Source organism: Hippopotamus amphibius, chromosome 2, assembly GCF_030028045.1.
Source record: "Hippopotamus amphibius kiboko isolate mHipAmp2 chromosome 2, mHipAmp2.hap2, whole genome shotgun sequence".
NCBI lineage: Eukaryota > Metazoa > Chordata > Mammalia > Artiodactyla > Hippopotamidae > Hippopotamus > Hippopotamus amphibius.
In genome coordinates, this window is record NC_080187.1 from 117,028,304 (window position 1) to 117,041,205 (window position 12,902).

The 12,902-nt window shown below is 40.2% G+C and overlaps 1 protein-coding gene across 1 annotated transcript in view; it reads right to left on the reverse strand.

The window, feature by feature from the left end:
* Positions 1–648: 648 nt before the first annotated feature.
* Positions 649–12,902, reverse strand: part of LOC130844447 (rho GTPase-activating protein 20-like) — a 29,343-nt gene continuing 17,089 nt past the window's right edge. The window contains exons 8-14 of the mRNA XM_057720692.1: positions 12,076–12,276; positions 9,228–9,403; positions 7,676–7,837; positions 3,985–4,094; positions 3,252–3,441; positions 1,883–2,012; positions 649–952 (exon numbers count right to left, since the gene is read on the reverse strand). Coding sequence (XP_057576675.1) covers positions 822–952; positions 1,883–2,012; positions 3,252–3,441; positions 3,985–4,094; positions 7,676–7,837; positions 9,228–9,403; positions 12,076–12,276 — 1,100 coding nt within the window. The 3' untranslated portion in view covers positions 649–821. The remainder of the gene's footprint in view (positions 953–1,882; positions 2,013–3,251; positions 3,442–3,984; positions 4,095–7,675; positions 7,838–9,227; positions 9,404–12,075; positions 12,277–12,902) is intronic.

Consider the following 12,902-nt stretch of genomic DNA (forward strand, 5'->3'; position numbering starts at 1 on the left):
GGGCTCTCTATTCTGTTCATTGATCTATGTTTCTATTTTTGTGCCAGTACCATACTGTCTTGATCACTGTAGCCTTTAGTACCGTTTGAAGTCAGGGAGCCTGATTCCTCTGGCTCCATCTTTCCTTCTCAAGATTGCTTTGACTATTTGGGGGCAAGACTGAACCAGGAAGAAATAGAATATATGAACAGACCAATGACAAGCACTGAAATTGAGATGGTGATTAAAAATCTCCCAAGAAACAAAAGTCCAGGGCCAGATGGCTTCACAGGTGAATTCTATCAAACATTTAGAGAAGAGCTAACACCTATGCTTCTCAAACTCTTCCAGAATATAGTAGAAGGAGGAACACTCCCAAACTCATTCTACGAGGCCACCATCGCCCTGATACCAAAACCAGAAAAAGATGTCACCCAAAAAAGAAAATTTCAGGCCAATATCACTGATGAATATAGATGTAAAAATCCTCAAAAAAATACGAGCAAACAGAATCCAAGAGCACATTAAAAAGATCATATACCATGAATGCAAGTATTCCATGAATACCCTGGAATGCAAGGATTCTTCACTATACGCAAATCAATCAATGTGATACATATTCACAAACTGAGAGATAAAAACCATATGATCATCTCAATAGATGCAGAAAAAGCCTTTAATAAAATTCAAATGAGGTATTATAGGAAATACACAAAAAGGAAGGGTCAGGTGTGATTATGGGGAATTCTAATCTTCAGTGACTTTGAAAATTGTAGACAGGTCGCTAAAGAGAGGAAAAGGAAGGGTCAAGTGTGATTATGGAGATTATAACCTTCGGGGACTTAGAAAATTGTAGACACGTCGCTGGGTGGACCCATGCTAGGCGGGGTCTTGGCATCATCCTGCAGTTGTGCCTTTTTGTAAATCACTATCTCTCTCACTGGCTTGGATTCAAGAGGTTGTTCTGTTGTCACTGATGAAATGAAAAACAAACAGTTATCTAAGGATAAGCATCTTCTCAGATACTAGGCTCATCTCAATGCCTGATTAAATGGCTTTTCCTAACGGTTTCCTCAAAGCAGTGAGGTAAATGTCATAAAACCAAGAAATGTGAAAAATATGAAGGAACTCATGACACATGTCCTCAGGTTCTGAATCTAAATGCTGCCGCATAAAATGGACTGCTATCAGTTAGCTGTGATTAGCTAGGCTCAGTCAGAACTAGCTCTGATCTCATGGAAACTTCTACTGGCCCCATTAATTGCTTTTTTACAAATTTATTTTACATCCATTGTTGTATTTAATCTTTTCAATAATCCTAAGATTTAGACATTATTTTTATTCACATTTTAGAGACGAAGAAACTGAAACTGAGCTAGAATAACTGGCTGAAGTTAACGCAGCTGGTAAGTAGAGGCACATGAGGTTATAGTCTGGAAAGGCTGTTTAACGTGAAGTCAAGTCCTTTTTCTCTCAGTGATGCTGGTTCTTTTCAACCTATTTCAAAGACACGGGGTACCTGTGGTACGTCAGGAACCACTGACCAGAAAAAGGAGAGAGAGGGGAATAAACCAAGCAGTGCTCTGGGCCTCTCACTCTGGTTTCAACCAGAGCACATGTGATACATATATCAGTCCCATTTAAAGTTTTGTTTGAAAAACCAAATGCTGTATTATACCGTGATGTCTCCTAATGCTGTGCTTGCAACTTCTTGCAGTTAGATCTGTCTCATCCTTTCTTTGCTCTCACAACAGTGTGAAACCTCACCTGACCGGGAGCACATGGAAATCGTTGCCCTTGGGATGTGCTTTAGGCTCCAGGACAGCACAGTCTAAGGATCTGCCGTGACCCCTGGCAGCCTTGCTGTCTTTCTCATCAAGGCCAGTTAAATTATTCACAGTACCTGCAGCCTTCTCACGGCTATCAGTGATATCACTACTATCACAACTCATTGGGCTCTCTTCAAAGAGGGAAGTGATATCTTCTCCAAATATCTTGAGGCAGTTTTCAATGAGAAATTGTACAAAAGAAATCTGTTACACAAAAGGGCAAAAAACAAGGTATTATTTTACCTATGGCATAGTGGTAAATCACACTTCATATATGAATCTTGGCTCTAACAAAAAAGCAAAATAATCCTGAGAGAAATTCAGACTTGATTAAAAAAATATATATATATATATATATATATATATACACACACACACACACATACATATTTATAAACCAGTTTTCTCTAAGAAATAACCAATACTTTCAAGAGGACTTTGGACACAGATTTTAAAATTCTTTCAATCAGTGGGCTAAAGTTATAATTTGTGGGCTAGTTTAAATAGCGAACATTTTTGTAATGATGGTTACGTCTTTAATACTAGGATAATTTTCAAGTAACCCACATAGAATGTTTGGGGCCAAGGTGTATATTCTCTTATTAAATTTTATTTATTTGTATTTAAAAATTTTTCCAGTTTTATTGAGATATAATTTATATATAACATCTTATTAAAATTTATAAAGTATCCAATACAGAAAAACTTGTGTGGTTTACTTCAGTTAAGAAATATCTGAAATATGGGAAGCAGAGATTTCAGTGGTTTTTTGTGAAAGAAGGAAGCAGCTGGAGAGAAAACGTCTGCTTGTCTAACTGCATTGCCTTGCCTCATGCTTGCTCTGGGTAAGCTTGGGGGAAGAGCTGTGATCCTATTAGGCATGTTGTGGCTCTGTTAGGATGTTCTGAAATCTTTTACTAGTTTCTTCATCCTGTAGTGGAGGTGAAATAGTAGCCAAGTATTTTTCTGAACGAGCCAGCGGGAGGCCAGCGTGTGTGGAGCCACAGGTGCTCACGTTGCCCGAGCCACCTAGGATGTGCCAGCAGTGACCGGAGCCGCAAGGTGTTGGCATCACTATGTAATGATGAAACCATGGCTTGGAAACTTTGCCCAAGTTTACACATCCTTCAGTGATTAGGCTGAGAGTTGAACCTTGGCTCTTAGACTTCAAAGCCCAGATTCTTTTCTATCATATCATCCTACTCTCATCTTTCTATTGTTTGGGACTCCTAGATGGAAAAGGAGAAGTGACTCAACTGCTCTCAGCTTCCCGCTTAATAGCCCACCTTCCCATATCCCACCAGAGAAGGACTCTGCCACTCCAGGGGAGTGTAATTAAAATGTGCACCTTAAAAAACTGGTCCATCAGAGTTAATACCACAAACTTCAGGTTCAAAGCAGGGACTCCTTCCCATAAGGCATAAAAATGAGAGATCTTATTACCTTTTTTCTGAAGTCGTTTTCTAATGCTGAGCTGCCAGAATGAGGTGGGCAAAGAATGCTTGGGGCTATACACACTGATAAATTGTGAGCTGTCATCTGGTTGGATGAGGAATTCTGCTCAATGTTGCGTAACACTCCAAAAAGGTATTGCAAGAGAACTACATTAGCTCTTGGCAGCTGGCCTAAAAGACTAAAGGCAGAAGAATGCACTTCTAAATAAAACAAGTCATTTTGCTTAGGAAGTGGAAATACAAAGACAGAAAATAGAGGACTTCTTTGTATACTATGTACACATTCCACTCTCACAGAGTTGCAGGCGTGAATGCATACAAAAATGTTTCATTGAATTTAATTCCTGATCCAGATAAGAACTCCTCTGGTTAGTTATGTGTTTGACAAAGTTAAAATCATATACCCCTGGCAGATTGGTCCTTTAGCATCTCTTTTTAGACCAGTGGATTTCATCTCCAGCAGTTTCATGTATTTAGAAGGTATAAAATGGTCAAGGATTCCATATTAATAAGATTAGGAGAAAAACATGAATTCAATATCAGCAGTAAGGCATGTGTCTATTTTTTATACTGGCTGCCATGGTTAGGATCAAGTGGAACCCTTTGACATTGGTCATTATTTTAGTGGACAAAGCTGTAAACTATAAGCTAATATTTTCCTGAGAGTATGTTGGTTGCATTTTTGAGGTGTGAACAGGGTTGAGTAATTATTGCATCATTACCTCTGGGCTGCAGCTATTTTCTCCTCCTCGTTCCCCTGGTCAGTAACACCAAGCCATTTATCATAGAGACTGGCCGAAAATATACTTCCTTGGATATTTCGAAGAAAATCCTTACATGGATAAAAATATATATATTAATCTTAAGTTAAATATGTTGGAGAAATTACAGAGAAAACATTTAGTTGAAAAATTGAGTTCAATGCCCATTTCCTTCACAACTACACAAACTGTGATCCACACAGAGCTTGGCTCTGATTCTCCATAGACTTGCACATCCAGAAGCATTGCTTGGATTTTCTGCAACTGAAATTAGAAGCATAAAAGTAGAGTCTGGGCTGTAGAGAGAGTGAAGCTAAAGCCCCTTCTATCACCTGGAACTTACTCTTTGTGTACATGTTAGCACAGTAGCACAAACTGACAAGGTCTGGTGATAGCTCATCCTAAATCGTATTAGTTTTTTGAAAAGAAATGCACATACCCATTTTGCTTGTTTACTTTAGACACAGTGCTTGCTCTTAATTCAAGCAAGAGAAGTTCTGAAACAAAAAAACAACCAAAAAACACACTCCCACATGCTCTTGCATCTTAAGAGAGAACTGGGCTTTCTGACTTGAGGTATGTGTGCTCCTTGGGAAAAAACTACTCTAATAATAGTTTCAGTCTTCCTTTTTTTTTATAACTATATAAAAGTTTGTTCTGCAGACTTCTAAGCAGCAGGTGTTGAAATATATCAAAATCCCCAGTGGGTAACTACATGTTACCTCTTACACCTCCTTGAATGGAACACATCCTCCTAAAAAAAGGAAGTTAAAAATTTAGATATATAGCAGCTTCAGGCCTCTGAGTATCAGGCTAGTGATATGCAAATGTAAGTTTCCCAAGTGGAGGCCTGGAAAATTTGTCCCTTTAGAGGGCTGAGGAACAAGTCTTAATATCATAGAATTGGGCCCATTAAAATTTATGAAGTTGTAATCTTCTGTGCAAGACTGAGGGGAAATTATTGCATTGCCTTGCTAGTTTCAAAGGCACACCTTGCTTCCACTGATCTTAATATATAGCCCGACTTCTCTTAGTAGTAGTTTGTCCAGGAAGTGCTTCTAGGCAACTATCATGATTATAATCCAGTAACTGTCCACTTGTTCTGATACTTATTGAGCTACTCTTTGTGCCAGACACTCTGCTGAGTACTGGGGATAGAGCAGTGAAGACAATGGACAAAGTCTCAGTTTTCTCAAACCTTCACTGTGTTATTGGTATACAATACCCACTCACGGTCTTTAAGTTCTTCACTGTTTCCTACGGAGTGACCCCAGTGTCTTTGGAGAGAAGCAGCACTCCAGCTTTGGCTGGTTCTGGGAGTCTGGGAGGGTGCAGCAGGGCCTTTGCCTCATGTGTACCAAACTGCATGCACTTGGAGTGTGTGTCTCCTCTCTTTCCTGGACCCTGTGCTGCAGAGTCCACTGGTGGGACTGAGTGTCATTAAGCCAGAACATGACCCATGCAGAACATGCCAAGGGTATTTGCTGTTGGACCTCTGTTTACAGAAAGTTTAATGGCAAGCTCGGTGCGGTACGCATGATACATTCATTTCTGATTGAGGCCAACTCTCTGGTTAGTTTGACACATGGCATCATCAAGGTCAAGGTTGCAAAGTCTGATCCTCCACCAAGGTCCGTCAACTTTAGGAAGAGAAAACTTTGGGAATGTCTAAGAACCGTACCCATGAGTAGCCACCCTCTTGCTAGTCTGTGCTTATAACACGGAAATAGGTAAGAGCCTACTAACTCTTGCTAGAAAATCAAGTCAATTCCATGTGTGTACCTTACAGAGGGCAACACTTAGCTTGCTGTTTGCCTACCTAGTGTGTATTATTATGGTGCGAGTGTAGTAGCGGTCAACTCTAAGTCATTTCTAAACTGTCGCTCTTTATCATATAATCGAATTATGACCGAACAGTAATAGGGGACAGGGAAAGACCACATGTTACTGAGTTCCTAAGATACTTTTAATAACCTGTTTACTACATTAACATATTTTTGTTCAGAGCTACTAACAAGTAGAATGTAACTAGACACTTGTAATTCAGCTGTATCATTTCAAACTCAATCTATTTTTGTATGAATCTATTGAATTTTCAGAATTCCAAACTGATTTTGACTGCTGCACCCACTTTAAAAGTCAGATTTATAGGAAAAGGCACGTGGGTAGGAGCTGGTTACCATGTAACTATAACCGCAGGTGGTGGGTTAAACATAACAAGTATTAACAAAGGATGCCAAAGGTGGTACAAGGAGGAAAAAGGAGGAACAAAGGGTGGAGTCATCCCTACACTAACTTTAAAGTAAAAGGCATTGAGAGACAGGGGAAGGAAGATGAAATGGTCAGCGATTTCAGTGGCCTCACTGAGCATTTTTTGATTTATGGTAAGGCAAATGTTTACTTACTGTGGTAAACTTCTGTAACTGTTTCCAAAAGCTTAATATGAATTTTCTTTAATATGAACTTTGCCTTCATTAGTGGCAAGGAAGTCATTACAAGCAGGAGGCTTGTTTTGGTAAACACTCTGTGTGTATAAGTGTGTGTTTTGAAATTTATTATTTTCATTCTTTTGCATAGAGTGTTCAGGAGTAAATGGGGGAGGGTGTTGTGTGATGAAAAAGGAAAGTATATGTAACATGTGGGGCTTTTAACACCCAAAGTAGCTTCCTCCAATTCTGACTTGGTGAAGTTTTCTTTTTTTTAAGAACTTTTATTGAGATATAGTTAACATACAATAAACTGCATATATTTAGAGTGTACAATTTGGTATTTTTTTCTTAGTAATGTATATATGGCAGTCCCAATCTCCCAGTTCATTCCCCCCCAAACCTCCCCACTTGGTGTCCATATGTTTGTTCTCTACATCTGTGTCTCTATTTTTGCCTTGCAAACCGGTTGATTTGTACCATTTTTCTATATTCCGCATATATATGTTAATATACGATATTTGTTTTTTCTTTCTGACTCATTTCACTCTGTATGACAGTCTCTAGGTCCATCCATGTCTCTACAAATGTCCCCGTTTTGTTGCCTTTTACAGCTGCGTAATATTCCATTGTATCTATGTACCACATCTTTTTTTTTTTTATATTCAAATTGTTGTTTTATTTTTTATTTATTTATTTTTTTATTATTTTTTTGGGGGTACACCAGGTTTAATCATCTGTTTTTATACACATATACCCGTATTCCCTCCCTTCCTTGACTCCCTGTACCACATCTTTTTTATCCATTCATCTGTTGATGGACATTTAGGTTGCTTCCATGTCCTGGCTATTGAAAATAGTGCTGCAGTGAACATTGGAGTGCATGTGTCTTTTTGAATTATGGTGCCCTCTGGGTATATGCCCAGTAGTGGGATTTCTGGGTTATATGGAACTCTATTTTTAGTTTTGCAAGGAACCTCCCAACTGTTCTCCATAGTGGCTGTATCAATTTACATTCCCACCAACAGTTCAAGAGCATTCCCTTCTCTCCACACCCTCTCCACCATCTACTGTTTTTAGATTTTCTGATGATCCCCATTCTAACCGGTGAGGTGAGTGAAGTGTTTTTATATTACGCCTGTTAGGGTTCTTGGGCAGTCATGATGCAGGACCAGTCATATAGCTTCAGAGTTACTCTGTGTGGATAATGCTAGAAATTTCCCTACCTTGAAGACGGATGCTGCCACAAGAACGGATTCCTCATCCAAGTTCACTTTGTCCCCAGAGTTTATCTTCTCTTTTAGGGCTCTGCATGATTTTATACCGCCTGGTTTACTGAAGATGCCTTCTGTGAGTGGCCCTTTTTGATTGATAAAGTAAAGTATATCCTATAGAGAAAAAAAAAAGAAAACTGTGCAGCATTTCATATCTACAAGCTCAGAGCACAAGCTTGCCCCCTTTTTGACAGAGCTGAGGTGTATGAGGGTACAGTGCTAGAGCTGCAAGGACTGGAGTCTATTTGAAATTTTTTTTCAGTGTCTCTAAATATATTTTCTACCCAACAATCCATTTTACATTCATACACTGAAACATTTTACACACTTGCTTAATCAGATTTTCCTTTTTAGTAAATTTACACTAAGTCAAACTTCTCTGCTTTGAGGCGTTAGTAGAATCATCCTCTCCTCCTCCACTGTTCCTTTCTCAGTATTACCTAATATAGGTGCTCCTTCCTAAGTGTAGAAATCTTTTTCCATACTCATTTCCCATTTGCTTTTTCTTTTTTCCGTGACTGTACACCCCATTTCTACTTCCGGTATTTCCTCCCCTCTCTTAAAACAGGCTCAAAACCCTTCTCCTCCTTCTCTGATCACATTCCCTTCCCATCAGTCTTTCATTTCCTTTTGCTGTGTCTTCAGGTCCTGTACTTACAGGGTAGAGAGATAACAGATGTTGAAGTCAGGTAATCCAAGCACTCTGAACTCTGTTATGCTACTCATCTGCTGTGTGACTATAGGCACAGCACATACTTTATTGAGGCTTTTTTATTTTTCATTTATGAAGTGGGGATGGTAATTATCATAGTTAGCCCCAAATTTGCTGTGAAAGGTGCAAGGACTGGGGTAGGAGCTAGCATGTACCTATTAATAGCGTGATAAATTTCTTCATAGATAGCGTAAGAATCCCTGCATCTAGGACAGTGCTTGGAGGGATAGTGGATCGTGAACAGATGTTAACACTGACAATTCAATACACTACTTTGAGATAACAGAGGCCAAACTCTGTGACTTTCATTTGACACATTCTGTCAGGATTAAATGATTCGTATTTGCCAGAGGATATCTTTATGCTTAAGCATGTGAATTACAAATGAAATCTCTGTGAGATGTTTTGAGTGGTAAGGTGGAGTAGACTCAGCTGAAGGAGACTTGAGACTTGTATGGAGTTCAAGGAAGGAGATGAGACTATGAGGATGAGGTGGGTTTTCAGAGATTCATATGCACAGAGCCCGTTACAGTTGATCTGACCAGGTGCAGGTGGGTCTTTGCTGAAACCAGTGGAATGGCCAAGAGCATCTTTTCCTTGTTGTATTTGCCTTATGACTCTGCGCTACCTAAATCAGATCCTATTCTTTGAAATAGTGTTAACAAAACTTCTCAGTCAGAGCCAGGGGCTGTCTAATGACGTCTCCATTTGAGGGTGGATTTGGATGAGAACACTTGATCTCTCAGAGCTCCCCTCCTCAGGAGGGCTGCAGAAGCCCAAAATGAGACCTACTCGGATTGGGGTGGGCAGGCTGTCATCATCGCACACATCCTCCAGAGAAACTCCGAAGAGCGGTTTTGGCTTTGTGGGCAGTGGGGCTGGGCCCTGGCTGTCCCGGCGAGTCCTGAAGCTCCGCCAGAAGGCCCAGTTTTTGGCAGAACTCTTCTTGACTGTCTTTTGGCCTGCATCTAAGGAAGAAGTGAGATTATTACGAATAGCAGTGTAGTTTATTTAACCTGATTTCCACGGTTTACATTTTACAGCATATTCATTGCAGTGGCCGGAAGAGAGAAAAACTGAGTCATTTGTTGTACAGAATTTCCCACATTCTGAAATTGGCTACTTGCATCCTTGTGGTGTTCATGTGTTCTTCTTCAACGTATCCTGCAACCCAGTATTTAAACTTAGAGGCTTGATTAGACTCAGGACTGATTCTCCCAGTGACAGTGTTCCCCAGACAGTGCTATCTACTGCCTCTTAACTGTGTCCTGAGGCACTTAACCTGTATTATACAAATTTCCTGATGTTAAGTGTTATCCGTGGATTCAGGTGTCAGATCTCATTTTAAAAGCCAAAAAGATTTGGTATTCAAATCAAGCAGAGTTTGGTAATCATTTACTTTTGTAGTAGGTTTCTTCCCACTCTTAGATTTCCTGTTTGGCTGAGTACCCAACCATGGTCAACTTTCTCCCGTCAAAAGGATCTGCCTGTCATGAGACATCCTGCCTGACCCCACTTCTCAGCCAGCTTCTGGACCTCTCTTCTGGGTGGCCACAACCCTCTGGCAGCTCTATAGATGACTTTCTGCAGTCAGGGTCCTTGGGAAGTAGTCATTAAATGCTGGCTATATGGTAAGATGCCAGGTGGCCATCTTCCTGTAACACCCTACCCAGCTACCCAGGCCCCTGTCAAAGGAAAGCTGAAGACAGGCTTTTAAAGAAAAAGTGATCATCAATGAAAAGCTGAGTTCAAAATTTCTACTGCCTAACTATGAGTATTTTCTGGATATTTGCTTAAGTAACCTGTTTAACATTTACTTAAAAAACCTGCTTAAATAACCAACTAAAAAAGTCAACAGAGGTGCCAAGTTGTAGGAAAATAAACAGATGAGCAACATTTTACCAAATATCCTTAAACGCCCATCCACTTGGCTTTCCTGAGACATAGTGAGTGCATCACCATGTCCACTCATGTGGACGGAACACTTCTGGTTCTGGATGAGAGAACCAGAAGGCTCCTGTTCTGCCAGCTAGTTGGATAAGTTACTTTAAACTCTTTGAGCTTTGGTTTGCTCAAATTTAACATAAATGATGCTACCTACACTTCATTGAACTACATAATGTAATGTACTACTCAACACAAGACATGGCTCATAGCAGCCTTAGCAGAGGTAATTCCCCCCCCCCCCCAGGGAGCCTAAGGCAGCCTAGACATCAGTCTCCTCCCTGCAAAGCAGACCCCACCCCCATTCTTCAGTTGATTTTGCAGCCTGCAGATGTGCAGTCATGAACGAATGCCACCAGTCCACCTTAGGCTCTTCCTGCCCTGGCATGTATACCTCCATCATTTTAAAAGGAGAGAATGAAGAAAGCAAATACATTCTTAAATCCAGGAGGAGATTTTTCTACCTTAACATGTACAGAAATTTAAGATACATGTTTAGATAGGTTGAGTTGTTTTATGCAACCTGGTTTCCCTATTCTTAACCTGACTGTATTATTTTTAAAGCTATCCAAATGTACTCATGTATTACAACTGTATTCATTCACTGTTCAGCTTTAATAAGAATACTCCTAAGAAGAGTGCTCTATCCCTTGCTATAAAGCTATATATCCAGCTACTCTATGAGCATAGACAGAAAGCAAAATAGACATTGAGTCCTATACTTTCTCAAAGATACTTTCAGGCTTAGTTGGTCCTCTCATAATGTACATTAAAGTTTATGTTGCCTCTGTGACCAATCAAAATATATGCTATAGCCATGAAAACTATGGAGACTAGTAAACAAGCTAACCTTACAACCTCATCTTTCTTACACAGTCTTGGCAAGATGTAGTTTAGTGTTTCCTGATGCTCAGATTAGGGTTTGAATATTAAAAAAATATATAATTTTTGAAACTTTTTGCTTACAGAATAACAATCATAACAATAAAAATACTTTAAGTAGGAATTCTATTCTGGCCCCAGTACTTCCCAGATTAATTAAGAACATTTTATTCAGAGAAAGAAATATCAGTGGGACAATATTGGGATGGTAGGGGGAGAAAATTGCAAGAGGGAAGATTTTTAAAAACCCCAGCCATAAACGTTCAGTTCCAATCGCAACCTGGGTCTGAAGCAAACGTGGAAATGAGACTGCTGTGGGGGTAGAATTAAGAGTTCAATTCTAACCAGAACCCCCAGAGCCACTTCAACCTAAGTCCAGAATAGATTTGAAGTCTTTTTTAAGCCATACAGTCATCTAACCACCTCCTGTGAAGGCATGAGATGCTAGACACAACATGGGGAACATGTGTTCCCAGGCCATAAGAAGCTCATACTCTAATAAGACACACAGATGTGTACAGATGTAATTATATGTAGGCAGTGCTCTGGGGATACAGAGAAGGGAGATGTGTACCTGGAGGAATTAAAAAAAAAAACAAAACCAAAAAACCAAAAGCCAAAACCTTCCTGGAAGTGAGTTGGATCTTGATTTCAGACCTTTGGTGTTTCTCTGAGCTTGATTCTGTGGGTATTGGGGCCTGCCTATACGGTTCCCTTAACCCCACATGGAGAATCGGCTGTATGTCATGAGTTTGTTTACAGCAGGAGAGACAAGAGCCAAGGGAAGACACTTACAGGAAAGGAAGGGGCTCACCTTTCCCCTGCTGATTCCTGGCTTGGTTCCTGGCTGTGTGCTTGGGTTTCAGGATAAACCGGCCTTGGATCTCTTGGGACTCCTGCTGCAGTGGGAAGGCCTCCTGGAGGGCAGAAGGAGAGGTGGAGTCCTCCGATCCCCGCTGCAGGAGCACAGTAGCTGGAAGATGGCTCATTTTAATTCCATAGGGATGTTCATGCCCTATGTGGAGAAAAATCTACATATAGATTCAGGCTGATATGATGGGTACAGTCAAACCTACCTTACCGTGAGCAAGTGCCCCACACTGGTGTGGCTGCTGTTCTTCTGGGGCTTCTGGGTAGAGAAGGCTGTACTTTCTGAGTAGGATGTGCACTGTCATGGGGGACACCCTACAAAAAGCAGGTGCCCAAGCAAATGAGTTTAAATAGTAAAGAGAAGAATGTTTTGAGACACCTTGCTTGGTTTGGAATGTATATATCCATCCCTGCATTGCACAATGTTGACTTTTGTTGTGTTTCCATCTGAGAATATTGAAGGCCTTCTAGTTTCTGCCTTGACACTCACTAGATTGTACATCTCAGGCAAGCCTTACGTTCTTCCTTTGAAATGCTCACCCTCACATAGACTGATAAGGAGCAAAGTAAATATATGAATAAACATTGGTGCTTAATATTTTTAAAATGATTGGACTATATACGTTAAGAATTGCTATGATCACTGTTCTCTCACACATGTCAGTTTAACACACAGATTTTTCATTTCCTTTTGTCAGTTCAACAGCCAGAGCTATTCCAGAGCAGCGGGGTGGTTTGCCTTTATGTTTCCCTCCCATTGCTGCCTTCCCT